Below are 26,991 nucleotides of genomic sequence, written 5' to 3' on the forward strand. Positions count from 1 at the left end.
CATAGTGAGTTGCACGATGAGAGCCCTGCATGCGTTCAACGCGTTGAGCAACCAGTGGCTGCGAGTATACGATTGCGACACAGCGCGTTTAGATGCTGCGAGGCCAGTGGCGCTGAGATCCTGCGCTATCAAGGGCGCGATAATGAATTATTCTCAGCGCTTGAGTTGTGATGTGGTAGAACTTCTGACCGCAGCAACGCACCACGGTACACGCCTCGCTTAGATTTGCGGGCCCAAGTTATAACCTCGAGCTTTGACTTGGACTTCCGTTTTTCTTTTTTTCCTTCTCAAGGGTCGCTCTTGCCAACGCTGCGTTTCTTTGCTCACAAACAGACACTGAGCCCCGCTCAGCCCGTCACTAGATGCAAATGAGAAATTCGGAGTAATCTTCACCTTCACTCGCTATCCGTCTTTATGGCGGCTCTGGCAGCTGCCCGTAAGGGTCTGGCGTGAATTCACGTCTGCATCGGGCATCAGAAATCTCAGGGCCAGCCGACGCAGTTCTTTCGGGTTCTGTCGCTCGTGTTGTACCCCTATGGGAGCCTATGCGAAGATTGTGTGCGCGCGAAAGCGCGCGACACTTTAGTGCAATACGCGGCGTACTATATTCTAGTATCATTCGATTCTGATTACTCTGGCGAGAGCGACCCTTCACCTTTTTCTTTCAGGTATGTTGTTTTCTGTAGATCTCCCATGGGAGCAAAGGATACTGCTAATAAACTGCCTTGTCGGCAGGCGATAGGTGGCTGAGTTGGAGAAGGTCTAGGGTTCAGTGACAGCAGGCGCCAATCGGGTTGAAGAGATACGGAGTGTTGCAAGAGGGCACTGGTGGTAAAGGTTTATATGTTGAATGGCGAGTTATTGGGTGCGAAAACACTTAACCTCGAGTATTAAATATAAGCACCACGCCTCCATGGTTTTCATAATAATATCTTCAGCACAATTTGCTTTTATTTTGCCTACTTCGCAGGCTGCATGCGGACCAGCGCTAAATTCCAAATCCTTACGTAGAGTAGTTACATCAATGACATCATGTCGAATACAACACCCCGCCTGCGTTCAGTCGACAACTGCTCTCCATGCTCTCACAACCAATTGACATTGAAATTCGTTCCAAACTCCGCAATCCCTCATCTCCCAAATCGCACCACCCATCATGTCTACCGGCGTTGGAGTGAGCTCTTGCTGCCTTTCCGGAAAGATTCAAAGCGGCCAGCCAAGGGGATACGTCAAGGATATTGCTGGCCTCACCACCTACATCTCCGAACCCGAAAACGGCAAAACAACCAAAACCATCATCTTCCTGGTTGACAGTGGGCATTACCCCGCGCCTACGCCCCCCGCCGTCTAACGCGCTTGATAGTCTTCGGTTATGAGTTCCCCAACGTCCGCCTCCTTGCCGACAACTACGCCAAGGCAGGGTTTTACTGCTACATCCCAGACGTGCACCAGGCCGACTCTCTGCCCATCGAATTCTTGCAGACGGTCGAGCCCCAGCTACCGCAGCGCGAGCAGATGGGCGTGTTGGACAAGGCGGCCTCAACCGCCCAGACGGGAGCAACCCTGGGGCCCTGGCTGATCAGGCACCGCGAGGCCGTCAGCAAACCGCTCATTGATGGCTTCATCAACACGGTGCGCATGATCCCGGGCACCGACAAGGTCGGAGCAATCGGTTTCTGTTGGGGCGGCCGCTACGCCATCTTGAGCGCGCACAGCTCGGAGCCAGGCAAGGGAGTCGACGCCGCGTATGCGTGCCATCCGAGCTTGGTCGCCATCCCGGGCGACTTCGATCCGGTGGTGAAGCCGTTGAGCTTGGCGCTGGGCGACAAGGATAGCTTGCTTGACCAGAAGCAGGTCGAACAGATTCAGGAACTCATGGGCAAGAAGACCGAAGTGCCGCATGAGATCAAGATCTACCACGATCAGGTCCACGGCTTCGCGCTGCGCGGAGACTGGAATAACGAAAATGACAAGAAGGCCATGGACGATGCTGAAAAGCAGGGTATCGAGTGGTTCAAGAAATACTTGTAGAATTGATGGGCCGTGGCCATGACTTGTACGAATACATGTAAAATACGTTTCTCATAATAATCAGCTTGATCCGGATTGCCATAGAAACTTAGCTGCATCTGCTTCTTCTAATACTCATTCTTGATGAGGGTGAAACTCGTGTAGGCTGCGTGAAGAGTTTGGCACTGGATTGTACTGGTGAACAAGCCAGCCGCGTGACTTGGCCTGCGGCATCCACAAGCAGCCAAGGATCAGTCAAGATCAGCCAATTGTTTTGGGACTGAAGTCTTGATCAGACTGAAGGTCATACCAACAGTATAGGCTGCACAGCGTACTTGCAGCAAGAATAAAGCCAATTCAATCCATTCCTTGCCATTGCGCCGCCCATATGCCCCAGCTGATATTGATATGATACAATAGAACGCTTAAAAACCCGACGGCTACTTGCGCTCCATCCTGTTGAGCCTCCGCGCAGTTTGGATCTGTCACCAGTCATCAGTACCCTCAAACTCGGCATCCATTTCCACAGGCCACTCACCTGGTTCCTGGTCTTCTGTCCTCTGACGGGCAGACCCATGGCGTGCCGCCTACCGCGGTACGTGCCCATGTCCCTAAGACGCTTGATGTTGTCCTGGATACTGCGACGAAGGTCGTTCTCGAGCTTCATGCTGGACAGTTCGGCGTTCAACTCCAAGATAGTGGATTGCGGAACCGCGCCCACTCTCGTCCGCTCGTGCAGCAGGAAGCGGCTCATCAGCCGGCGCGACACATCGGGACCGACGCCGTAAAAGGTCTCGAGCGATTTCTTTGCGCGGTCGTTAGCTTGGCTTCCGGGCGAGGCGTGAGTTCGTGGCGAGGTGAGTCGTGACGAGGCGTACCTTGAGCAGGGCGGGCCCCGGGAAGTTGACGTTGAAGATGAAAACCTGGGCAAACAATTAGCGATTGGCATGCAACAATTGGGACAACCGACGTACCATGGTGTCGTCTGCCGTCTGCTTCTGGCTGCCCTCTGCGCGGTGATGGGCGGCGCAACTTTCGACGAACTCCCGTGTCACGTGGCGAGTGGGTCAATGCAGCTCGCGCATCCCCGCAAGCTCTCGAGTACAAAACACACCCCCCGCTGCAACCTGCCATTCTGCATTGCAGCTCTCCATCATGGCTACTTTTCAGAGACTCGTCATCTCCGTGCTGCTCATTCTGAGCGTCGTCTTTGTCTACTTTGCTCAGACGGCAGAGGCCGCCAAGGGCCCCAAGATCACCCACAAGGTACTGAGCTTCGTAGCTGTTTGCTTCGTAGCACGCCATTGACGCATCGCAGGTCTACTTCGACGTTACTCACGGCGATGAGGAACTCGGTCGCATTGTGATCGGTCTCTACGGCAAGACCGTCCCCAAGGTACGCAACACCTGAAACAGCTGCAACTTCAAGTTACTGACACGTTTCCAGACCGCTGAGAACTTCCGGTATGCATTCACATCCAAATCCATCACTCGATTATATCTGACGCTCGCAGTGCTCTGGCCACCGGCGAGTCGGGCTTTGGCTATGAGGGCTCTACCTTCCACCGTGTCATCAAGGACTTCATGATCCAGGGTGGCGACTTCACCCGTGGCGATGGCACCGGCGGAAAGTCCATCTACGGCGCCAAGTTCCCCGACGAGAACTTCAAGCTCAAGCACAGCAAGACTGGTCTGCTGAGTATGTAGTCCCGATTCATTGTCTCGGGCACCCTACTAACAGCGTGCAGGCATGGCCAACTCGGGCAAGGACACCAACGGCAGCCAGTTCTTCATCACCACCGCCGTCACGTCGTGGTTGGACGGCCGCCACGTCGTCTTTGGCGAGGTCCTCGAGGGCTACGACATTGTGGACAAGATCCAGAACGTGCCCAAGGCGCCGGGCGACAAGCCGATCAAGACGGTCAAGATCGCCAAGAGCGGAGAGCTCGAGGTTCCCCCAGAAGGTATCCACGTGGAGCTCTAAGCCAAACGGCTGTGGGGGCATCAATGCATGCTGATACGATGACTGTCGCGTTCAAGATGACCTCGCCGGAACCGTTGAGCCCGCCGTGGAGTTGGGCGCGGACGAGGTGGCCGCCGGGCTGCCGCGAGTTGGAGGGGAGATGAGCGCTGCGGGATTGACGCTTGGACAAAAGTTGTTTGGGCTGGCGGTGATCGTGGGGCTTGTGTTTGCTTTTGTGCGCACGCGACCGAGCCAGAGCAGCGGGCCGGAAAAGTGGGACAAGAGTGTTGCTTAGAAGCGTAGAGAGGTGAATTGCATGACGGTTGACGTGTTGATGAGTGAGCGTGAGCGGGCGTGACCGCGACTGTGACGACTGGCAGCTGCCAGGCCAGCGGCGCGATGACGCCGCCCCCCAAGGGCAGCGCTAAACCGCTTTCGGCCGGCTTTTCGCCTCCTGCTGCTGCGACGCCCTACAAAATTTGTGAGCCGCCGTCAGTCCTCTTCCTTCCCACCACCTCCCCCCTCCTCCGCATCTCCCACTCTCATCAACCAACGAGGTCTTTTCCTTGGCTTCTCTGTCGTCTTCTTTTATCTGTCGTTATCGGGAAGATCGAGGCTTTTCCGCTTCACCTTTTCCCCATCACGCAGGACCAAAGGGCGCTTTTCTGCCTACTACTTCAATCTTCGTCTTTCAGTTCGCCTAGCGTCTGCTTTTTCGCCAGGCCCATACTCTCGGTTTCGCACGACCCCCAGCCGTAACCGCGCATCACGTCACACGCCACTCATCTCAAACATGGCTAATCAACTCCCCATGGACGGTCTCTCCATCAACGATTCGCAGCACGCCCCCCAGCCCGGCGCCGACCACGGCATGGGCGGTGGCCGCTCCACCTACATCCCGCCTCACCTCCGCAACCGCGGCGGTCCCCCGCCCGGCGCCATGGACGGCCCGCCCATGATGAACGGTGGTCCCCCGCCCATGAACGGCGGCGGATGGGGCAGAGGAGGGTAAGTGTCGCAACTCGATTGTTAGGCGACTGGTGATCGCTAACTCAAACTAGAAGGTATGGCGGCGGCGCCCCTCGCGTGGGCGGCGGCGGCGGCCAAGGCGGTTGGGCCAACGCTCCGAACTTCACTCCCAACAACAGAGGTAGCGACACCACCACCACCACTACAACCGGAGGGTCTTGGAATTACAAGCCTCCGGTTTCATTCGACCCCAAAGCTTATGGTAGTCCAGGTTCGGGTGGCGCAGGTGCCGCTCGCGGTTCGGGTGATGGACAGTGGAAGGATGGCAAGCACATCCCCGGTCCTTCTAACCCTCGCGTCGAGCGCGATCTTTTCGGCATCCCCAACGACCCCTCGAAGCAACACACCGGCATCAACTTCGAAAAGTACGATGACATTCCCGTCGAAGCCTCCGGTCAGGGCGTCCCCGAGGCCGTCACGACCTTCACGAACCCTCCCCTCGACGACCACCTCATCAACAACATCGAGCTCGCCGGCTACAAGGTCCCTACGCCCGTCCAGAAGTACTCGATTCCCATCGTCATGGGTGGCCGTGATCTGATGGCTTGCGCCCAGACCGGTTCCGGCAAGACTGGTGGTTTCCTCTTCCCCATCCTCTCTCAAGCTTTCCAGACCGGCCCCAGCGCTCTGCCCGCCAACGCCGCTGTCGGTGGCTACGCGCGCAGTCGCAAGGCCTACCCCACCTCGCTGATTCTTGCGCCCACCCGTGAACTTGTCTCGCAGATTTTCGACGAGGCCAGGAAGTTCGCGTACCGCTCTTGGGTCAGGCCTTGCGTCGTTTACGGTGGTGCTGACATTGGCTCTCAGCTGCGCCAGATCGAGCGTGGCTGCGATCTGCTTGTCGCCACTCCCGGTCGTCTCGTCGACCTGATGGAGCGTGGCCGTATCTCCCTGCAGAACATCAAGTACCTGGTTCTTGACGAGGCTGACCGCATGTTGGACATGGGTTTCGAGCCTCAGATTAGGAGGATCGTTGAGGGCGAGGACATGCCCCCTGTCGATGGCCGCCAGACTCTCATGTTTTCGGCCACATTCCCCCGCGACATCCAGATGCTCGCCCGCGATTTCCTGAAGGACTACATCTTCCTTTCCGTCGGCCGTGTCGGTTCCACCTCCGAGAACATTACCCAGAAGGTTGAGTACGTCGAGGACATTGACAAGCGCTCTGTTCTGCTCGACATTCTGCACACCGTCGGTACCGGTTTGACCCTGATCTTCGTTGAGACCAAGCGCATGGCCGACTCTCTGTCCGACTTCCTGATCAACCAGGGCTTCCCGGCTACGTCCATTCACGGTGACCGCACCCAGCGCGAGCGTGAGAAGGCCCTCGAGATGTTCCGCAGCGGCCGCTGCCCCATCCTGGTTGCCACTGCCGTTGCCGCTCGTGGTCTCGATATCCCCAACGTCACCCACGTCGTCAACTACGACCTGCCCACCGACATTGATGACTACGTCCACCGTATCGGTCGTACCGGTCGTGCTGGTAACACTGGTATCTCCACTGCCTTCTTCAACCGTGGCAACCGTGGTGTCGTCCGTGACCTCATCGAGCTTCTCAAGGAGGCCAACCAGGAGGTTCCCAGCTTCCTCGAGAGCATCGCTCGTGAGGGTAGCAGCTTTGGCGGCCGTGGTGGCCGCTCCGGTGGTGGCCGTGGCCGTGGTTCCCAGGCCACCCGCGATGTTCGTCGCTTTGGCGGTAACAACGCTGGCGGTGGAAGTGGCTTCGGCGGTGGCTGGGGCGGTCCCCCTGCTGGTGGCTTCAGTGGCGGCTATGGCGGCGGACCTGCTGCCGGCGGCTATGGCGGTGGCTACAGCGGTGGCTACGGCGGTGGTTACGGCAACCCCTCTGGTCCCGGTGGCCAATCTTCCTGGTGGTAAATGCACCATTTCCCAGGTCTTTTTCGGCTGCAGCCCATGAAAAGTCTCTCATGCCCTGCCTGGCCGTCTCTTCGAGGCTTACTCTTTCTGGTTTTCATTCGATTTTTCCTTTGCACTGGACTCAGCACGATCCACTTCGAAGGTCCGGAACTTGCTCTTCTCATACCCCGATCAGCATATAGATAGCGTTGACTTCATCTGCGGCACACCTTCCATGAGCTTTTCGCAGTACATCGACACGGGAGGCACGGCGCAGTCACGTCAACGCATGTGGCAGGCATGGTTGCTCGAGGAGGTTTTCAGCCAGGTGGCTGAGCATCATCTCCACGGGAAACCCCGAACGCTTTACGAATCTCACGTCTTCTGCTTCATCAGTGCTGCTCTGGGGAGCTACCGTAACTAGACTCGTTTCTCCGGCCCTTCGGAAGCCGATCTCATTTTTCCATTTCGATTTCTTTTTTCCTTTCTAATACTCAAAAGCGATCCCGCAGCCCCACTACGCCGGACACGACTCTCTGGACATGATGACTTCGTTTCATGGCGTTGTTCCTCCGCGTCGGGCAGGTCTTTCCACGGTAGAAAAAAGCGTCAACGGGTTCTGTGCATTTCTCGGGCGACGGGTTTTTTCATCTTCCGTCGCGGGCAGTGCACCTTACATGGCGTTCACACGGGAGGAGGCATCACGGCAAAACAAAAAGCGATCGGATCGTTGCGCCGCACGAAGGTTCGTGTGCGGCGAGGCGACTGGCTTCTGCGAAGGCCTTCTTTCTTAATTCTGGTTTTTTTCCCGACACATGGTCGGGATGGGTGGACGAACTGAAAGGCGCCCGCCTCTTGTCTCGATGGGGCATTTTCATCGAGAGCTTGACGGACTCGACTCTCTCTGGTGGTGGTGGAATCTGAGGGGGCTGATGGATCGGATCCTAAAAAAGTGCGTTGTTTGTGTTTTTTCACCATGCCTGCTTCATAGTCGGCTAGCTAAATAGATCAAATGCTGCTTCCATTTGCTCCCGCCGCTGTTGTCTGCTCTGCTGTGCTGTGCTGTGCTGTGCTCTACCATATGTTCTTTCCCGTCTGCTCGTTTTTGATAACATGTTTGACGTTTGGCATGTGACGTTTGACGTCTAACGTTTGATGCCTGGCGCTTCCATTGACGCCTGACAATCACTGTGACCTGCGCCCTCAATACAAAACCGACCACATCCTCCTTCCCATCGCGGCGTTCCGTGGTATTTCGCATCACGAAAGTAGCGTGACCCAATCATGCGGCTGGCCAGTCACGCAGTGCAGCACTCAGCTTTCAGGCTACGCAAAAAAGAAAGCACGTCAGCCAAACTCGCACAAACGACGCGCACGAAGCAATCACACGCAAACGACACAATCAATCAACAGGAACAGCACTCACGAGCGTCTTGCCCCTCCTCGCCCGCATCCTCTCCACCCGCTTGCGGTCCTCAATAAAGTCCCGCTTCAGCTTCTCGGCGCTCTCCTTCTTCTTCTCGCGCGTCTGGAAGCGGTAGAAGTCCTCGGGGGCCCTGTGGCGCTGCTTGAGCTTGTCGGCGGCGGCCTGGGCCTCGTCGAGGCGCGCGGGCCCGGCGCGCCCGCCCCGCGTCACGGTTACGAAGCCGTCGGCGTCCGGGACGCTGCGCTGGCGGGCGAGCGCCTTGGCGCGGGCGGATTCCGTGGTGGCGAAGTGCGCGAGGTAGCGGTTTATGCGCGCTTGGAGCTCGTGCCGCGCTGGGAAGGTGAGGGTCTGGTGCGTGCGGTATCCTGTGCGAGAGGTGCGTGGTTAGTGCTTGTGCGTGCTGGGTACGCGGGTAGCACGCAGTGTAGTGTGGGACTTACGCTCCACCCCCAGCGCCCCCTCCCCCTTCCACACAACCTCGCGCCGCTTCCTCGCCGCGCGCACAACCTCCTTCAGCGCGGCCTCCGCGCTCGCCCGATCCACAAACACGAGCACCGCGCCCCCCCCACTCCTCAAAAGCTCCCGCTCCCACGTCCTCGGCAGCGGCAGCCCGTCACCGTCCGCGCCCTCCTCGTCCCCTCCCCGCTTGCGCTTCCGGCTCACCGTCCCCGTCGCTGCGCCTTGCTTGCGCGCGCTCTTCCCCCCTCCTTCTCGCTCAATGTCCACCCGCTCAATCCGCGCGCCCCCAAGCTGCTCAGCAAACAGCGCGCGCAGCGCGCCCTCGGTCGCGTCGACGGGCACGTTGACCGCGAACAGCGAGCGCGCGCTGTCGGCGGAGGGGATCTTGGGCGCGTGCGCCCGCACGTACATGCAGTGTGTTGCGGCGCGCGGGTAGGCGGTGCTGGGCGGGATCGTCAGGGCTAGGACGGTGTAGTCGTCGCCGGCTTTGAGCGGCAGTTTCGGGGGCGCCATGGTTGGGTTGGGTGTGCGCTGTGCGTGTGTGGGGTGGTGGTGGGTGTGTACTGGTGGTGTGGTGGTGGTTGGTCTGGCTGGATAAGAAATTCTGGAGAGCGGCGTGAGGGCGTGGCTCGTGCGGTGGCAGAATTTCTGCGGCTTCACCGCCGAGCCTGTGCGCCGTGCTGCAGAGTACACTGCGCCCGGCATTCACCATTCACAACTAGAGAGGAAGCTGAATCGACTATTTCTACATTCATATAGTGTGTGGTAGACTGGTATTCCCCAAACAAAAATCACGTTCTTGTTAATACTCCCCTGGACATTAACATCAGTGCCTAGTTCTGTAAGCTCTCCCGGCCATGTAGTCACCGTTCAACAAGCCCTCATCCACATAGTTAAGCTACATCACTCCCCTAAAACAAACAAAAAAATATTCACAGAGCAAACCGCCAACATCCATCAGCCAGCACCTCGGCCCGACGTCCGCCCAAACTCGGGCGCCATCCCCCATCGGCCCGGACCGGCGAACGCCAAAGAAAAATTTCCTGCGACGGCCCACAACGCGCACGCCATGCCAACCAGCAAGTCAACGCCAGCAAAAGCGATCTTCGCCCACAGCGACAAAAGAAGTGACCACACCAGGGGTCGAACCTGGAATCTCTTGATTCGTAGTCAAGCGCCTTGCCATTGGGCCATGCGGCCAGTTGCCAGCTGCTGGTGAGCTGCTGCTGGAGGATGGAAACAACGCTCGCAAAGTCGGCTTATCATAGACATGGCAGCTCTCTCCTCTTAGCCGGGTAAAAGATCGTTGTCCAAGTGCCGTGTCCAAGCTCTTGCAAAAAGTTTTCCTCTCGGGCAGACCCGCCGCCCATGCATGCCCAAACATGCCCGCCTTGCCTACCGCTGTCAGGCGCACAAAAAGATCGTCGTCTCGTCCAGGGACAAAAGAAATGACCACACCAGGGGTCGAACCTGGAATCTCTTGATTCGTAGTCAAGCGCCTTGCCATTGGGCCATGCGGCCAATTACCAACTGCGGTAATTGCTTGTTGGATGGGATTCTGGCTGGCAGTTTGGCTTTATCAATCGTAGGACGTCAGCGACCAAGGATTCCAAATCTTCAATGAGGGAATAAGGTGGGGCAATGAGCGTAGACAAGCCTGTCGGTGTTTGGCCAAACGGAAACGACTGTGAGATGATCAAGCACAACCTCATGAGCCCAAAACTCAAGACTTGGCGAGGCCGTTGACAGCCATAGCCAGAGCTGCAACATCTGTGCGTGGACTGTCGGCTCCCGGTTCGGACGTGCCGAACAAATCCATGTACAGTACGTTCGGATAGGACTTTGCGTTGAAACTGCCAAACGATTCGAAGAGCGGCTGGTATGCGCTGCCAGCCATTCCCAGGATAGAGTTGAAATCGCCCGGGAACCCGATACTACCCCATATCGACTCGACAGCGGTCTCAGTCAAGGTCCATGACAGCAGGAAAAACGGGTCGTCCGGCGTCTTTCGATTGGCAGCCAGCTTTGAGAGTTGGTCAGCTTTCATGGTGTCCAGGTCGTCGCTGTTCGAGTAGACGTTGTAGAACGGAAAGTTTGGGCTGCTGGCAACGATGCCTTGCTGGAAGTATTTGCCAAGGGTTATCCCGTTGGGCAGCTCCACCACAATAAGCACACTGCCCGCGCCATGTCCGATAAACTGCGACAGAGTTCGTTGACTCAAGTCTTCCGTGGTCGAGATACCGGTGGTATTGAGACGGTCATTAATCTTGGAAAGCTGGTCAAAGAGGTTGTTCCACTGGGACTGACTAAATTCTTTATAGTCATTGTCCGTGTCCAGACTGTGCGATATATCCAAAATAACCAACTCATGGTATTGCTCTGTGAAGGAGTTGATCTCGTTGATGATATCAGTAAGCGACTGGCCATTGGCGCCTTGCCAACCAACGACTTTCGTGTCCGAGTAGTGGCCGGTGTAAAAACCTCCATTGCTGATGACTGGGCGAATGTCGAACCAGCGGGATCCCGCCTTGAGCTGTTCACCGATGCTAAACTTTTGCGTCAGAGTATTGGCATCCTTGACCAAGCCTGTGTGAGTGCCGAAGACGCTCATCCCTGCATCATGTGAACCGGGCATGCAAATGTGGCGGAGCTTCCTTCCTCCCAACGTAGCCATGTTCTGCTGCATCCAGTCGATGGACGGATTGGTCGAGGTAAAGTTCCCCTCTGAGCCACCCAAGATGAAATTGACGGACCCGTCGTGGTCGAATCCGAGGCCAATGTTGCTACCCACCGGGTTGTTCTCCGTTTCCACAGAAGTCAAAACCACTTCGATGGTGAAGCCCTTGGTGTTCCTGGCTTGGACTTGGAAGGCAGCAGATGCTCCCTGGATGGCGTACACCGCCTCACCACCATCATCGGCCTGGTGTTTCCCTGGCTCTTGATTCCATTCAATGTACACTGGAACAGATTGACCTACACCGCATGAGCGACATGTCACAAACAAAACTAGAGGTGCGCATGCCAGAAGAAATGGTCGAGGGGAACGACCAGGACTCCATCTGGTAGGAGTGCTGTCCCGTTAGAGTCCATGGGTACGGTGTACCGTTAATCAGGTCTACGTAGCCACCTGATGACGTTAGGCTGAGGCCAGGAGCGGGGTTTGGGCAACCATCAACTTACCTTGGCCCATTGTGGCTGATGTGTATATAGTAGCGAGGGTGTGTCAAATGCAGAAAGGAAAACTTACTCGATCGTCGTCTCATCTCCACGGGCCTGGGATTTTATACACCCAACACCCGGGTTCGAAGCACCAAGCCACGAGGCAAGCGCCTGTAGGCACGCGCTCAGGCACCCCGTCACGATAGGTGAGGCGTTGCATCGTGCCAAAAACGATCAATCAGACACGGCTGGCAAAGACACGACAGGCTTAGACGGCTGGGCATGTAACGGAGGAGCGACTCGACGTGGGCGACGAGTGGTGGAGGAGAGACGAATGATCTGCGTCAGCTGGCGCTGGCGGGCCGTCGGCAGGTGTGGCAGCCATGCCCGAAGGAGCAGGTGAATGGAATAGCTGGATGTACTAAAATAAAAGCAAACGGGGCCCAAGGAAAAAACAATGGAAGGCTGGACACGTGGGAGAATGGGTGTCTTGGGTCTTGAGGTCTTGGGGTGTTTGAGGTGAGGTGTCTTCTCCTGTCCGGTGGCTGCATCATGCCCGCCTGCGGATCAGCGTCTAGCGCTCCCGTCGCCCACGATGACGCTAATCGCCAGCGCCGCCAGCCCTCCCCCGTCACGCCCCGTCCTCGACGCGCCGCGACGTCGCCCTCGCATTCTATCCTCCCTCTCGCTCCTCCGCTTGCAACTCCACAAATCCCCGAGTCGCGTCCTGTTTGCGAAAAGGGCTGCGGCCCGCCAGATCCGCTGCGACCTTCATCTGCCCCCGACCCCGTTCTCGTCATCCCCGCGCCCCGGTACCGCTCGCTGCTCAAGACGCGTCGTCAACCATTGCTTTTTCCGCCGCCTCCACTTTGCGCAATCACTCTCTTTTCACAATGTCACGCGAACCTAGCCTTCCGTTGGCATTCGACTTCGACGAGCCCCCGAGCTCCCCGCCGCCCCTGCCCCACACCTACTCGCGGAAGCGCACGCGATCATACTCTCACCACGACCCGGGTACTTCCAGTGACCCCGTGATGTTTTCCAGTGATGATGCCCCTGAGGATGTCGAGAATTACTCCACTCCGGACAGGCGCAAGAGACAATACACTGGCGCATGGTGGGCACATGGACATCGGTCAAAGTCCTTGAGGACCGAGACCAAGGCCGAATTGTCCAGGAACGTTGACAGCGGTGTGTGGTTGAATAGCGACTCGTCAGACGATTCTCTTATTGAGCGGCTCGCGGCTGCGGCCACCACTCATGACCCTCAGTCGGACATAACCCCGAAGCCGAACAAGTATCAAGCTCCCGAAGACACGACACCACGCCGACCAGTTCGGAGCTTCAAGGTCATGTCGGCAGAACACATGGTCGCCAATGCCAAGGTCCAAGAATGCATTGAGGAAGGAGATGAGAAAGTGGACCTTTCGTGAGTTGATGCGCGTCTTCCAGTTTCTACTACTGCTGCTAATGACCACACAGGGGCCTTCAACTGCGCAACATCACCGGTGATATTATCCAGCCGCTTGAACAAATGATACGGCACCCACACTTTGGAAGTGAAGCTCCGACCGAGGACCAGTATGAAGCTTTAACCGCTTCGCTTCAGGTCTTCCTGTCCAACAATCTGTTGCGCAGCCTTCCTGGCGAGCTCTGGCACTTGAAGAACCTCACCGTTCTCAGTCTGCGCAACAACCAGCTCACGGAGATTCCACCAGCCATTGCGAATCTCAAGAACCTGAAGGAATTGAATCTTGCTGGCAACAAACTCCGATGGCTGCCATGGGAACTTTTCCAATTGATCACTCCTCGTGGAAACCTGAGTCGGCTTACTGTCACGCCCAACCCCTTCGTCCACGCAATCGAGTTGGAGGAGGGCATCTTGGAAATCCCCAATGATGCAAAGGGCCTTCAAAAAGAGGTGACGCGTCTCAAGGAAAAGATTTCTACTTCCGAAGATGCTACCATCAAAAATCAAGCAGCCTGGAAACTGAAGCTTTTCGAGACAATGCTACAGCACATGCAGAGGCGTGAGATCCCAGAGACACCCCCGCACAGCTACGATGACTCTGGTTACCGAGAATTGCGCCCCTGGAGAGCGTGGAAGCAGTATCCTGTCTTTTTTGCCAGCACCCCCGTAGCTCGTATGGAGTTTGACGGCTCGCTGGCCCGCGGCTCCCCGCAAAGGCCTTCACAGGTCCTGTCCAATGACTCTCATTTCCCTTGGCCATCGTTGGACTACTCTCCTGCTGAAGACCTCCGCGACATACCATCCACCCGCGTGCCCTCGCTCTTTGAGCTCTCTCTGCGCACCGCCAGCCGCTGCGCACGACCCAAAGATCTGCGCGACCTCTTGCCTCCCGACTCGCCAGACCCGGTCCTGCGCGCCATCGATGAAACAGTCAAGGCCAGTGACAATGGTGGTCAACACTGCTCCGTCTGTCACAAGGAATACGTCCTCCCGCGCGCCGAGTGGCTCGAGTACTGGCACTACGTGCCCGACTCCCTGGTGTGCTCGGCCAATGAATGCTACCTGCCGTTCCTACGGAAGGCATGTAGTTGGGGCTGCGCCAAGGCGGTCAAAGGCGGCGAACTGTTCGACGAGGATTACGCGTGAGGTGCACCTCGCACTGGTCTTGTTCATATTCCTGTACATGTTGTGTATATGTGGCTTGCGCTCTCCGCACGTCATGCCTTTTTTTCTATCTCAGTGGGCTCACTTGGGTTCTGGGCGGGTCGCGTTTGATGGCGTTGGGCTGGACGGCGCAGTGTGGCGTGGGGCCATCGTCCTGGACGTCCTTTTCACATTATTCAAGGGTTTTGGTATTGGTTTTCATCTTTTAGCATTCTGTTAATGCACTGCGCCCTTTTGCTTGGGCCTGGCCCGACATTCGAGCTCTATATACCTCCAGGGCGTCGTTACGGCGGCGATGGTTCCCTGTCTTATTCATTAAATTCCTTTCGCATCAGTACTGATGCTCTAATTAGCTGCTTTGAATGCTGTCTCCTCCACGTCCAAGAAGCTTGCACCATAGAAGCACACAGCACTGTCACGAAATCCATGAATTTGTTGCCATAAGGCAAATGTATAGCTCTTCATGAAGTATTAGTCCTTGTCCTCATCACCATCACTGACCTCCTCGCCCTCCTCCCTCATCTTTTCCTTCTTCTTCCTAATCCGATCGCGCTTCTTATCAAGCAGCTTCTTCAGATTCTTGGCCTCATTGAACCTGCCACCCGTACCCGCGCCGCAAATAGCACAGCTCGGGCTCTTGCGGAAGCGCTGCAACGCGCACTTTTCGCAGAAATAGTGGCCGCAGTTGGTGACGATGGGCTGCGTATACGGCTTCTTGCAGATGACGCAAGCAAACGGGATCTTCTCGAGCAGCTTATTCTCCTCCTCCTCCTTCTCCGCGTCCTCGCCCCCAGCAGCAGCAGCGCCACCGCTGCGGTTCGCGGACGCGACAGTTGTGCCCCCGGCCTTCTTGCCCTTGCTGTTGATCTCCCACTCCTTGTCCAGCTTCCACCCGGCGGCGTAGTCCTCGCGCGCGTGCAGGAACTTGCAGCTGTCGCCGAAGCCGCAGAAGCCCGTTTGCTTGTAGTCCTTGCAGACGTCGGGGGCGTAGTCGATCTGCGTGACGATGCGCACGTTGGTCGGCGCCTTGACGGGGCCGACCCTGTTCGGCGCGTCCGGGTTCTTCTGGATGAAGCTCGAGTAATTCTTCTGGCCCTTGTACGTGCCGTCTGGCGCCGCGCCTTCGCTTCCCTCCTTTCCTCCTGCCGCTCCCCCTGCCGCTCCTGCTCCTGCAGCAGGCGCGCGCGTCTTGCCCAGCAGCTTCTGCGCGCTCAGCGCGTCCGCCGCCCCCTCGTCGTACCAGTTCGACTGCTTCGTCGCGTCCTGCGTCACCTTGATCGCCGCCGTCGTGTCCGCCGCGTACTTGGTCGTGCCCTCGACGTGGCTCTTGGGCCGCTGCGCCGCCGTCGACGTCCCGCTGATGCCGCCCGTCTTGCGCCGCTTGATGCTGCGCACGCCGTCTTCGCCCCCGGAGCCTGAGTCTGACTCCGATTCTGAGCGCGCTCGTGCCACCGCTTTGCGGGGCTGCGCTTTGCCTGATCGCTTCTTGAATACGATCGGCCCGTCCATGCTGTCTGTGTGTGTGTAGGTAGGTGTGTCGGGCGCGGTGGAGGTGCTGGATTGATAAGATAGACGCTCGTGCTTGATTAGTCACTGTCGCCGAGTTGAAAGTTGACAGTCGCGTGGCAAGTTCGGCTGCTGGAGTGGTGGAAGAAGAAGGGAGGATGATGTCAGTGAGAGAGACGGGTGAAGGTGGGCGAGCAGAAGAAGGTGGAGAGGTGGCGCAAAAAATGGTGAAATATTTTTTGTGCTACATATTGTAAGCTTTTCAAACAACTTCTCATCAAATGGCCGCGTGGCCCAATGGCAAGGCGCTTGACTACGAATCAAGAGATTCCAGGTTCGACCCCTGGCGTGGTCATTTCTTTTGCTTTTTGTTCAGCGACAAGCTCATCTCCAACTTCTACCCAACAACTCACAGCAAATGCTTGCAAACCAGAAGGCCTGGTCAACAAACATTTTGCTCTTAATTTCCATGTTGCTGGAAACTGGCGCTGTGTTCCTTGGGACCTTTTATCAAATCCGGTGCAGGCACTTCAATCCGTCCACGACATTAATCTCTCAACTTGTTGCCGTAAATCTGTCTTGGATCTACTCTGCGTGCAGATGACAGCGTAAATCTACGACAGCGTCGCAATAAAGTGACATAGGATGGATACATCTTCCGCATAAATATCAAGGCCAACTATAGTTTCGCCTTCAAGCCCTTCGCTTCCTCTTCCTGTGCCTTGAGCTTCAATACTCGCCGAAGAATCTTACCGCTGACGCTCTTCGGAATCTCATCGATGAACCGGACACCGCCTCTTAGTCTCTTGTGCTGGGCAACCTTCTCCTGCAGCCAAGACACGATCTCCTTCTCCGTCTGCGGACTGGCCTCGACGCCCTTTGCAGGGACGACGTATGCGCGGGGCAACTCGGTGGCTTGCCCCTTGTTGTAAACGCCAATGACAGCCACGTCGTTGATGGACGGGTGGCTGACGAGGAGGCCTTCGAGCTCCGCGGGCGCAACCTGAAAGCCTTTTCGAAAGGGTCAGCTGTGAGTCATTGTTGGGGGTGGAACATAGCTCACCCTTGAATTTGATGAGTTCCTTAACGCGATCCGTGATATAAAAGTTACCATCCTTGTCTTGGTGCCCCACGTCGCCGGTCTTGAAGTAATCGTCTTCCGTCAAAGCGTTGGCGGTACCCTCGGCGTTGCGCCAATATCCCTTGAAGACGTTCGGGCCTTTGATCCACAGCTCGCCCGTCTCGCCCACCGGCACCTCCTTTTCCTCGGGCGACATGTACTTGGCCGTCTGGTTTGGGAGCAGCTTGCCGACTGATCCGATGTACTTGTTCCAGTCGCTCCACTCCTGCGTGTGCGTCGTGGGGCTGGTCTCACTCAACCCGTAGCCCTGCTTGACGGGGAATTTCCGCTTCTGCCACAGGTCCTCAACGATTTCATGCGTCAACGGTGCCGCGCCAGAGTTGGTCATGCGGATGGAACTAAGGTCGTATTTGTCGACCACGGGTTCTTTGCTGAGCTGGAGGACGACTGGTGGGACAAGGTAGGCGAAGGTGACCTTGTGGTGCTGCACGAGGTAACAGAACTTCTCAAGTTTGAACCTCTCCATAACAATGACCTGTACTCCGCTAAACATGTTGTGATGCACGATACATGTGAGACCTAGGGCGTGTCAGTACAACCTATACCACGCCTTTACTGGGTCTCTTACCGTAAATATGGAAAAAAGGAAGGAATGCTATAATTCTGTCTGATTTCCAGTTGAGTTTGCTCCCTTCAACAGATTTGTTCATCATGGTGTTCGCCACGATATTCCTGTGAGTTAACATAACGCCCTTGGGATGACCTGTAGTTCCAGAGGAGTAAACTAAGAATGCCAAGTCTTCGGCCGGGTTCACCTTCGCCCTCTTGAAGCGCGCGACGCCCGAGATGTTCCTGACACTGGTAAAATGCTTGGCATTTCCCTCGGGATCTCGCGCGTCGCCCATAAGAATAATACGGTCCTTTGACAAGCCCACCATTTCCGCGGCTTTCCGCACGGTTCCTAGGAAAGGAACTTGCGTGACTACGGCTTTGGCTCCAGAATCTCTCAGCTGGAACGCCAGTTCGTCTGCGGTATAGGCAGGGTTTGCCGGCGATAGAATGCCGCCAGCCCAGTGGCAACCCCATGTTACGGCGGGTGTATCAATGCAGTTTGGCGTGAAGAGATTAAGGACATCGCCTTTCTGCCAGTCCCAAAGGCCTTTAAGGCCCTTGCCAAAGTCGATGGCGGTTTGTTTTACTTCAGCATAAGTGTAAGAGCGGTTGGTTTCGGCATCGGTGTAGATTACTGCTATAGTGTCAGCATTTCCTCGCTAGATTGCATGCCGAAGCCCATTTCCTTGCTCTTGCGCTCATCGAGGAGCCCTGCATTGCAGCGACAATAATCGAGACCGCACTGGGACGTACCTTTGTCATCGGGGAACGGACGGTCTTTCCTTTCGAATAAAAATGACCAGATGTCAACGTCTGGGATTTGGAGAGGAGGGTAAGGAGATTGGGTGGGCATGATGATGGATGTGTAACGGTGTGGAGAAAAAAGAAAGGTGAGGAATGAAGGAGGAGGGGGAGAGATATGCGGCTCGGGAAATAAAGCCGTTGAGCGTCATGACCGGTAGTTGGAGAAGGCATTCCCGTTGGAGAAGGCAATCCCATTCGGTGTGCTGCACCCCGCGGCTGACGGGTGGGTATCAACCGGCCCCAGCGGGGCACCAGGCGCCACTTTCTGGGGAAACGCTGCCGAACCGAGGCATCTCGGCAGCCAAACAACGTCGTCCGCTTACACCTCTTGTCAATCCACCTCCAGCTATGTAGCTGCAGCCTCGTCGCGACGGGCCTAAGGCTCGCCAAACACTTCACCATGGCAACTTTCCAAGAGGCCACTGCGGTCAAGATCGTCGACTCGCACACGTATTCCGCCCATTTCCACAGCGAGTGGTGCGTCGGTTCAGGTAACATTTGTAATCGTGCGTCCAAAGTTCCTTGCAGCAGCTTGCTGACGGAGTGCAGTCCCTCATGGTGGCTACGTGACCTCTTGTTTTCTGCGCGTCGCGGCAGAGCACTTTCGTACCACTCTCGCCGCGCAAAACCAGCCGCACACGATAACGCTTCATTCCGAGTTCCTTCGCCGCACTCAGCAAGGGCCCGCCCTCTTTAAGGTCAGGGACGCGAAGCTCGGCCGCCAGACGTCAGTCATCCACGTCTCGTTGACGCAAGATGACCGCGAAGAGGTCGTCAGCTACATCACCAATTCCAACATGAACACCGAGCAGGGCCTAACGTTCGAAACAAACTGGTCGCTACAGCCGCCGCCGCCGGCGGTCGACCTTGCGCGGCTGGTGAAGGGCGAGGAGAAGACCTGGGCGGTAAAGCCCAATCCGTTCCCCAAGTTTCGCAAGGTCCTTGAACAAGTGCAAATGTACCTGCCGCGCGACGGTCAGGTCATGGGCAGTCTGGCCGACGAATGGTTGCATATGAAGAATGACGAGAAGTTTACAAATGCGAGCTTAGGTCTGGTATGCGACCTCTTCCCCGCGCTCATCGAGGCCCTGAGCATCACCGACAAAGAGTCCAAGCTGTACTGGTTTCCGACCTTGCTGTTGAATTTAGACATCAAGAAGTGCCTGCCCGAGGAAGGTGTAGACTGGTTGTTTGTCCGTGTGAGAGCGAAGCAGATCAAGAATGGACGACAGGACCTGGAGGTCGTTGTTCTGGACGAGAACGCGGATATCGTTGCGTTAAGCCACCATGTCGCGCTCATTCTGCCTGCCGAGAGGAACACCGCTGAGCGCCGAAAGAATACCGGTAGTAAGATCTAGACCGCCTCGACATTCGAGATACTTGGATATGGTAGATTTAAGGATATAGAGAATTGCTGATTGATTCGATACGAGGCTGTATTAGCTCAGCACTCGTCCTCACCTTCGTGAGTTGCTATTGTTCGATGCCTAAATTGCCTTTAAAAGCAGTACCGCAAGAAACTAACTATTTACCGCAACAGAATGACGTCTGGTGAATCACTGTCTACACGACTTGAACCCAGGTCATGTTTCTATAGTAGGTAGATTCTGGTTTATCTTCCGCCTAGCGAGACAGGGAAATATATGTATAAACAGTCCCTATAAAACACCTTTTGTCTAGCTAGAGGCCTGAGTCCCAGAATTAGCGTCACTATCTTGTTATGTGCTGATCAGACTCTTTCCAATCTCTGTCAAGGAGCCGTTCACATTGGTGACTGTAGCACCAGCCTGTTAAGCTAACCGTATTTGGCCATAGGAACTTTCTTACAAAAGGCCTTGCACCCTAGGTTTCGCTCCACCTTCTTTCTGGCTTCACCCTAACGGCAGACTCGCAACCATGCGACCGAAGCCTAATCCAGATTACTACCACTGCTTGAGTGTCTGCCCACATGCTGAAAAGCTCAACGCTTTTCCACCGTTGTAAGTAGGCAATCGCCCTTGCTTTTATCCGTACTAACTTTTATCACAGTCGCGACTACGGACAGATGGTGGCGGTCACAGTCGGTGACCCGAAAGTCAAGTTCCAAGTCCATGAGGGCCTCATCGTTGGTCAATCTCGTTACTTCCGCTCTGCATTCGACGGCGGATTTCAAGAGGCCTCAACCAAGACTATCCACATAAGTGAAGTTTCGGTCGAAGTTGTTGAAGCTTTCCTCAACTGGTTGTACACGCGCAGGCTCCCTGAGATTGCCACAGAAGCAACCCAAGCGGACCAAGACGATCAGTTCGACCTTCTCTGCGAACTTTACATCTTTGCCGATGCACGCTTTATAGTTGCTCTCAAAAATGCGACTATAGACGCCCTTTGTGACTCATTCGCACGATTCTGGACATTTCCATGGTCAGCGGTAAAGATGAGTTATGAGAACACTGCTTACCGGAGCTCACCCCTTCGCAAGTTTATGGCCGACATGGCCGCTCAGAGCCTTGGGGAGCTCAGGGTCAACCTGGATGCACATCGGGACTGGTTCAGGAAAATTCCCGACTTTCTTATTGATCTTACAATCCATCTCAGCACGACAGAAGATGAGGACACTTTCGGAGATAGGAGGAGCCAATGGTGCGCAATGGATCGCTGTCGTTATCACGAGCACCCTCAGGACAACAATACTGCGGATACCTAGCACATACAGAAGCCCCAGGTGGCTCGGAGTTGAATCACGAGAATACTGCGCTTAATTCAGGATGCAACAGAATGCAAGAGGAACACACTTGAAGAAGCAGCGGTGAAACTAGTTCTAGTTACAGTCTTTACAGTCTTGAATTCCGAATTCAAAAAACTTCAGGCACTCAATCAGTCAATATTTTGAAGCTCGAATGGCACCCCATTGAATGCTGCCTGCTCTCGGGCATATTGATTGATTATTGGTTGATTCAGCATCGTATACGCGTAATGACGCGTGTCGCGTTTTGGTAGACATAAAGGTACCTAATCGCGCACCGACACTGACGCATTTCACTGTCCACCCTCCTCGCCATTATCCGCCAACTGTCCGGAAGCGTACAGCAAAATCAACAAAACCCCCGTCTGTCAGCCACGTCCTGACGCGCAATCTTCACCTTCGCGCATCTCGATTTGACGGCTGAATTCACATTCTACCATGGGTGTGACCAGATAAGAGTGTCGCCTCATGCATACAGCTGCATTCCAGCTTATACCTCTAGTTTGTGGGACGAAGTCCGAAAAATCACGCCCGGTGAGACGGTTACTCTCGCCCAGCTCGGTACAGAATGCGTCAAAACCAAGGGCCGCCCATTTCGAGTAGCCGTAGATACGCCCATGGAGATTTTCAAGTACAAATGGTCAACTGCAAACGCAAAAGAATATGGTGTGTCACTGTATCTCACGTCTTGCTGCTCTCACTCACGCCTGGTTGCATAGGCGGTATGAATCACCCGGTTCGGAACTTTTTCTTCCGCATAACCCACCTTCTTACTGCTGGAGTGGAGCCGGTATTTGTCTACGACGGCCCAGGAAAGCCCCAAATGAAACGCGGGAAGGCCTCTAGTTACACCCCATCTTTCATCGGAACCGTGCTAGCCGCGGCTGCGTCCTCGATGCGTACCAAGGAAGACATTGAGATGGAATACGGTCTCTCACACGTCATCCGGCTCACTAAGGATCTGCTAGACTATTTCGGCATCCCGTGGCTCGAGGCGCCTGGTGAGGCGGAAGCGCAATGTGCGCAGCTTGAAAAGGAGGGGATCGTTGATGCGATCATAACCAAAGATGGTGACTCGCTGTTGTTTGGGGTGAAAACATTTGGGTATTGAACAACGCAGTGGAAAAGCGTAGTCGCCATGTTATCACGGCTTGCAACTACCGTATGGAGGCAATTAAAAACGGGACCAACGGGCTCTCGAGGGAGGACCTCATTCTTATTGCAGTCATGGGAGGCGGTGACTATGGCGGTAGCATTCCCGGCTTTGGACCCCAGATTGCCATTCAAGCTGCAAAGGCTGGCTATGGCAGGAAGCTTTGCGAAATCGCAGAATCTGAGGACAACGTTCCACAGAAGTTGACTGCATGGAAACGGCAATTGACCGAGGAACTGCGGACGAACTATAGAGGTAAGTTCGAAAAGGAGAACGCGACGGTAGCGGGGAACATTCCGTCGAATTTCCCAAACCCTAAGATTGTCAACTACTACTTGAAGCCCGCAGTGTCTTCCCCTGGCCAACTGGATCGATTGCGGGCGACTCTACGATGGGATAAAGAAGTCGACGTCACTGGTCCGAGAAAGTGGACATACACTTACGTCGATTGGAAAGGCAAGGATTTCGGACGAAAGTTCGTGGAAAAGATCGCTCCGGCACTCATTGCCAAAAAGCTCCTGATCCGCGCAGGAGACAATGTGCAGGAAGGCAACCGAGCACCCTTCAGTAGAATCCTCGATACGAGAGAAGATGCGTGTAAAGGTTACCCTCCCGAGGCTTGTGTCGAATACGATCCTCTCAGCATCGTAGGTATAAACCTATCCGCTGAGCCTTATATGCGTCTCACGCATTCTTTCGGTGTGAAAAGAGTCTACAATCCGTTTAAACCCCAAAATAAATGGGTTCTAGCGCACCTCATTGAGCGGGGAGCTCCGCAGGAGTACCAGGACTGGAAGCGACAGAAGCCAAAGAATGCCGCTAGCTCTAAGCCCAAGAAGTCCGCTGGTTCTAAGCCCAAGAAGGCCGCTGGCCCCAAGCCCAAGGGTATCAGCAATACGGATCTGGAAAAAACAGCCCGTCTTAACTCTGGCGCTGGAGGTTTTGAAGAAAGTGACCTCAAAGGCCAAAACTCGGATCGAGCCCTCACCAAATCACTGTCCAAAAAGATGCAGGTGTCAGGAGAATCAGGAGCGGCTGCTTTCTTAGGATCGTCGTGCTTGACTACCACACAGCCCATGAAGCGGGGCCCCGACCGGCCTAGAAAACATCCTCAACTGGGCGAGAACGGCGCAGGCACAGAGCCTCTTGCGAAAAGGAAGCGGGGAAGGCCACGCAAAGACGCTTCTCTGAAAATGCCAATGATTGAGGAGCCTTCGGGTGTCGAACCGCCACAAAAGAAAGCTTGTCGCCATCAACCGCAAGCGTTGGCTAGATTGGAGAGCGATGACGAGGATGAAATCATCTACATGGGCAGTCGGCGGCGATACGAGTAACGCTCTACAAGGCATCGGATACCACCTTCTGGCATTGTAGCAGATTTCTCCACAGGTCAAAAGGGTCTATTCGAGCCTCATCCATGACGGATACGGCGGCGCCATGGTGGTGAGGGGGAAACATATCTTGTGTCGTTTCCAGTCCGAGGGCGATCGATTGTATTTTGATAGCCCTGCCTGGCTTTTTCAACAGAAGCCTCTTTCCACTCCAGTACACTTTCGTTCACCTCTTTTAGTACCTAGGTGAAGTGGGAATCCATTGCCAAATGTTTTCTGAAATATTAGCAGCTCGAATTGCTCCTTTCGTGTTCTTTATCAGTGCTTGTGTAGGAAGTCGAACAGGGCGGGTTTTGGTGTGTCACTCGGCTCCGAATGTAGACGTAGCAGCAAATTTGCAGTATAGATAGATTCGATGCCACAACAGACTGCAATCTCCGCTTGGCAGTGTTTGAGAGGATGAAAGCCGTGGAAACTTTCGATTGATATGATAAGTGGTTACTCACTACATGACTCGCTCACCGCCAGACCCGTGAGCGGCAGAAAAAGACGTTTGAGATTTCGGCGCGACGCGCGCAAACCAACCGACTGCGACACTGCAACCCATAATGGCAGCAAAAAAGAGAAAGGCGGGCCCCCAGGCCCCCAAGGAAGCGCCGAGCTCCTCGAAACTTGCCATCAACACCTACGCCGACGTTGCCGATTCCGAAGACGAATTCCACATCAACCGCGACAAGATCCTGCTCGACGAGGGCCCGGAGGCAAAGAGGCGTAGAAGATGGCGGGAAGAAGGTGAGCGCGTTGGGATAATGCAAACCGCTGTCTTTGCTCACTGTTTCCTTAGAACAGGACCTGCAGGCCTCTGACGAGGATGTCTTGGACTATTCTGAGAGCGAGAACGAAGACGACGCCGATGAAGACGCGGCGCAGGAAACCGGATCAGAAGCGCCTGGTGCCGATGAAGAGGACGACGAAGAGGCCGAAGGCTGGGGTCCTTCCAAGAAAGACTACTACAATGCCGACGCGATAGAGACGGAGCAGGATGCCCTCGACGAAGAGAAGGAGGCACTGCGGCTCCAGAAGAAGCACCTCGAAGGCATGACCGAAGCTGACTACGGATTCGACGAGGCCGACTGGATTGCTGCAGACAAGGAAGAAGAGCCCGGGGCAGATGCAGATGGTGAGGTGATCACGGAGGTCTTGCCGCAGTTGCAAATCACAAAAGACATGAGCGCCGCAGAGCGCCTCAAGATCCTCAAGACAAGATACCCCGAATTCGAGCCGCTTTCCAAGGAGTTCCTGGACCTACAACCACTGCACAACGAACTGGCTTTGGCGGCTGCGGCCGCGGAGAAGATGAAGGCCGCGAAGACGATGGTTGCGAAGCAGAACAAGGTGGTTAAGACTCCGGCAGCAGTCATCAAATACAGAGCTCTAGCGGCATATCTTGCTGCAATGACTATGTATTTTGCACTGCTTACCTCCACCTCTGCTTCGACAACCGACGGTTCAGTAACGGCCTTGTCGCCTACGGAGCTCCGTGATCATCCAGTGATGGATGGCTTGGTCCAGTGCCGCGAGCTATGGACTCAGGTCAAGGATCTTTCAATCACAAACAAGATTGAAGACAGCGATACTAGCAACGAGCTAGCATCTTTCGAGGAACCGTCCATGGATGTTGACGGTGACGCTGATATAATCGATGACGCTGTTGCCAAACCCAAGTCAAAGAGGAAGACGAAGGCGCAGCAGGCCGCCGAAGCTGCTCAGGCCGAGTCCGAGGCGAGGAGAGCGGAGCGCTTGCGCAAGACGGAGGAGGAGCTTGCCGCACTGTCATCACTCACCGACCGCGCAGCAGTGCGGAAGACAACCAAAGCCCGGAAGCCAACCCGAGAGGCCAGCAGCGCTGCGGCAAACGCCGACGGCGACTCAGACTTTGGCGATGAGACGGAGCTCACGGCTCAAGAGCTGGCGGAGAAGGCGCGCAAGAAGAAGAGCTTGCGCTTCTACACGTCGCAGATTGCGCAGAAGGCCAACAAGCGCGGTGCTGCAGGCAAGGACGTCGGCGGCGACACGGATATTCCGTACCGCGAGCGACTGAAGGACCGGGAGGCGCGCCTGAACGCGGAGGCAGTGAAGCGCGGCAAGCAGAAGGCGAGCAAGGAGGAAGAGCTGGGCGGGGACAGCGACGAGGAAGACGCAAGGCAGGCTCGGGCAATACGCGCAGATGCTGGCGCCAAGGACGCCTCCGAGGACGACGAGTACTACGACATGGTGGCGGCGCGCTCGAAGAAGAAGAAGGCAGACAAGGCCGCCGCTGCCGCTGCGTACGCACAGGCGGCGCGCGAGGGCGGCCAAGTCGTCGAAACGGAGGCGGTCGGTGCCGACGGCAAGCGTGCCATCAGCTACGTGATTGAGAAGAACAGAGGTCTCACCCCGCACCGCAAGAAGGACGTGCGCAACCCGCGTGTCAAGAAGCGCAAGAAGTTTGAGGAGAAGAAGAAGAAGCTGGGCAGTGTACGCGCGGTGTACAAGGGCGGCGAGGGCAGAGGCGGATACAAGGGTGAGATGACGGGTATCAAGAAGGGATTGGTTAAGAGTGTTAAGTTGTAGATTTCTGTGGGCTGTTGCGGAATTCATCACGCGCGTTGAGGCTGGCTGTCAAATAGTGCAAAGTGCAATCAGTGATTCATTTGATGTCTTTAAAGTACCCTGCAGCTACCGTACCCCATCGGGCTACAGTACTCGCTACCGATGCTCAAAGTAAATAATCAATACCATCGGGTCGCGTGTTTAAAATGGACATACGTACATTGTATGTACGCCCCGTAAGCCTTAAGTCAGACCTCATTTACTTTGCACTGTCTACATCAGTTACGTGAACAAAACCTATTTCAAAGCTTTATTTTCACTAGGTAAAATTAAGCATTCCTACACTTATCATTTATATAAGCTTTTTCTTGGGTATGCCAAATGTTCCCTTGTCGTTCTAGTCAAGCAGGTCTAAGATCAGAAACTATGTGATATGTTGTTAGAATATACACACAGTCAATAAGGATTCGTCTTGACAATAACTGTTTGGAGATGGCCTACAACACTGCTTTATTAAAATTTCCCTTGTGCCTAATAGCTAAAGAAAATGAATAAACGACTAGCTGTTCGGGTATAGCTTGCAATAAATTCGTCACTGATGCTTAAAGGCTCAGATAGTCACTTTGACATTATAGTTGTTTATTCATGATGA

General features: G+C 55.3%; 13 protein-coding genes and 3 non-coding genes across 16 annotated transcripts; 8 read left to right on the top strand and 8 right to left on the bottom strand.

Moving 5' to 3' along the window:
* Positions 1–1,101: 1,101 nt before the first annotated feature.
* K452DRAFT_318804 (uncharacterized protein) lies at positions 1,102–2,049 on the top strand. The gene is made up of 2 exons (XM_033544185.1): positions 1,102–1,313; positions 1,364–2,049. The coding sequence occupies exons 1-2, from the start codon at positions 1,157–1,159 to the stop codon at positions 2,029–2,031; spliced, it is 825 nt and encodes a 274-aa protein (XP_033397584.1). The 5' UTR covers positions 1,102–1,156; the 3' UTR covers positions 2,032–2,049.
* Positions 2,050–2,159: 110 nt separating this feature from the next.
* On the bottom strand, positions 2,160–3,006 carry K452DRAFT_250797 (uncharacterized protein). The gene is made up of 4 exons (XM_033538189.1): positions 2,985–3,006; positions 2,889–2,933; positions 2,549–2,815; positions 2,160–2,492 (listed from the first exon to the last, which is right to left on the bottom strand). The coding sequence occupies exons 1-4, from the start codon at positions 2,985–2,987 to the stop codon at positions 2,451–2,453; spliced, it is 357 nt and encodes a 118-aa protein (XP_033397585.1). The 5' UTR covers positions 2,988–3,006; the 3' UTR covers positions 2,160–2,450.
* A 107-nt stretch (positions 3,007–3,113) lies between these two features.
* On the top strand, positions 3,114–4,284 carry K452DRAFT_358942 (uncharacterized protein). The gene is made up of 5 exons (XM_033546230.1): positions 3,114–3,276; positions 3,329–3,406; positions 3,458–3,474; positions 3,525–3,709; positions 3,759–4,284. Exons 1-5 carry the CDS (start codon positions 3,166–3,168, stop codon positions 3,992–3,994), a joined length of 627 nt encoding a protein of 208 aa, XP_033397586.1. The 5' UTR covers positions 3,114–3,165; the 3' UTR covers positions 3,995–4,284.
* A 482-nt stretch (positions 4,285–4,766) lies between these two features.
* On the top strand, positions 4,767–6,880 carry K452DRAFT_227816 (uncharacterized protein; the record flags this gene model as incomplete). Its single annotated transcript, XM_033536920.1, has 2 exons — positions 4,767–4,981; positions 5,035–6,880. The coding sequence occupies 2 exons, from the start codon at positions 4,767–4,769 to the stop codon at positions 6,878–6,880; spliced, it is 2,061 nt and encodes a 686-aa protein (XP_033397587.1).
* A 1,381-nt stretch (positions 6,881–8,261) lies between these two features.
* On the bottom strand, positions 8,262–9,257 carry K452DRAFT_227963 (uncharacterized protein; the record flags this gene model as incomplete). Its single annotated transcript, XM_033536929.1, has 2 exons — positions 8,262–8,650; positions 8,726–9,257. 2 exons carry the CDS (start codon positions 9,255–9,257, stop codon positions 8,262–8,264), a joined length of 921 nt encoding a protein of 306 aa, XP_033397588.1.
* A 413-nt stretch (positions 9,258–9,670) lies between these two features.
* Positions 9,671–10,359, bottom strand: K452DRAFT_34950 (uncharacterized protein). The gene has a single exon (XM_033545599.1). The coding sequence runs from the start codon at positions 10,249–10,251 to the stop codon at positions 9,829–9,831; it is 423 nt and encodes a 140-aa protein (XP_033397589.1). The 5' UTR covers positions 10,252–10,359; the 3' UTR covers positions 9,671–9,828.
* On the bottom strand, positions 9,873–9,944 carry K452DRAFT_t87. The gene has a single exon. It is a non-coding gene; the product is annotated as a tRNA-Arg (tRNA).
* K452DRAFT_t86 lies at positions 10,194–10,265 on the bottom strand. The gene has a single exon. It is a non-coding gene; the product is annotated as a tRNA-Arg (tRNA).
* On the bottom strand, positions 10,360–12,365 carry K452DRAFT_34954 (uncharacterized protein). Its single transcript, XM_033545602.1, has 3 exons — positions 11,925–12,365; positions 11,767–11,871; positions 10,360–11,717 (listed from the first exon to the last, which is right to left on the bottom strand). Exons 1-3 carry the CDS (start codon positions 11,932–11,934, stop codon positions 10,468–10,470), a joined length of 1,365 nt encoding a protein of 454 aa, XP_033397590.1. The 5' UTR covers positions 11,935–12,365; the 3' UTR covers positions 10,360–10,467.
* Positions 12,366–12,687: 322 nt separating this feature from the next.
* On the top strand, positions 12,688–14,588 carry K452DRAFT_271736 (uncharacterized protein). The gene is made up of 3 exons (XM_033539051.1): positions 12,688–13,173; positions 13,246–13,332; positions 13,386–14,588. The coding sequence occupies exons 1-3, from the start codon at positions 12,797–12,799 to the stop codon at positions 14,518–14,520; spliced, it is 1,599 nt and encodes a 532-aa protein (XP_033397591.1). The 5' UTR covers positions 12,688–12,796; the 3' UTR covers positions 14,521–14,588.
* Positions 14,589–14,619: 31 nt separating this feature from the next.
* K452DRAFT_287850 (uncharacterized protein) lies at positions 14,620–16,214 on the bottom strand. Its single transcript, XM_033540547.1, has one exon. It carries the CDS (start codon positions 16,045–16,047, stop codon positions 15,010–15,012), a length of 1,038 nt encoding a protein of 345 aa, XP_033397592.1. The 5' UTR covers positions 16,048–16,214; the 3' UTR covers positions 14,620–15,009.
* A 113-nt stretch (positions 16,215–16,327) lies between these two features.
* Positions 16,328–16,399, top strand: K452DRAFT_t85. Its single transcript has one exon. It is a non-coding gene; the product is annotated as a tRNA-Arg (tRNA).
* A 230-nt stretch (positions 16,400–16,629) lies between these two features.
* On the bottom strand, positions 16,630–18,650 carry K452DRAFT_358948 (uncharacterized protein). The gene is made up of 4 exons (XM_033546231.1): positions 18,491–18,650; positions 17,754–18,371; positions 17,108–17,704; positions 16,630–17,055 (listed from the first exon to the last, which is right to left on the bottom strand). Exons 1-4 carry the CDS (start codon positions 18,588–18,590, stop codon positions 16,724–16,726), a joined length of 1,647 nt encoding a protein of 548 aa, XP_033397593.1. The 5' UTR covers positions 18,591–18,650; the 3' UTR covers positions 16,630–16,723.
* Positions 18,651–18,914: 264 nt separating this feature from the next.
* K452DRAFT_250820 (uncharacterized protein) lies at positions 18,915–19,998 on the top strand. The gene is made up of 2 exons (XM_033538190.1): positions 18,915–19,032; positions 19,091–19,998. Exons 1-2 carry the CDS (start codon positions 18,942–18,944, stop codon positions 19,897–19,899), a joined length of 900 nt encoding a protein of 299 aa, XP_033397594.1. The 5' UTR covers positions 18,915–18,941; the 3' UTR covers positions 19,900–19,998.
* A 439-nt stretch (positions 19,999–20,437) lies between these two features.
* On the top strand, positions 20,438–23,750 carry K452DRAFT_318814 (uncharacterized protein; the record flags this gene model as incomplete). Its single annotated transcript, XM_033544186.1, has 5 exons — positions 20,438–20,520; positions 20,570–21,160; positions 21,766–21,929; positions 21,983–22,333; positions 22,384–23,750. 5 exons carry the CDS (start codon positions 20,438–20,440, stop codon positions 23,748–23,750), a joined length of 2,556 nt encoding a protein of 851 aa, XP_033397595.1.
* A 593-nt stretch (positions 23,751–24,343) lies between these two features.
* Positions 24,344–26,484, top strand: K452DRAFT_318815 (uncharacterized protein). The gene is made up of 2 exons (XM_033544187.1): positions 24,344–24,539; positions 24,592–26,484. Exons 1-2 carry the CDS (start codon positions 24,356–24,358, stop codon positions 26,358–26,360), a joined length of 1,953 nt encoding a protein of 650 aa, XP_033397596.1. The 5' UTR covers positions 24,344–24,355; the 3' UTR covers positions 26,361–26,484.
* Positions 26,485–26,991: the final 507 nt, after the last annotated feature.

The sequence above is a fragment of the Aplosporella prunicola genome (genome assembly GCF_010093885.1).
Source record: "Aplosporella prunicola CBS 121167 unplaced genomic scaffold K452scaffold_13, whole genome shotgun sequence".
NCBI lineage: Eukaryota > Fungi > Ascomycota > Dothideomycetes > Botryosphaeriales > Aplosporellaceae > Aplosporella > Aplosporella prunicola.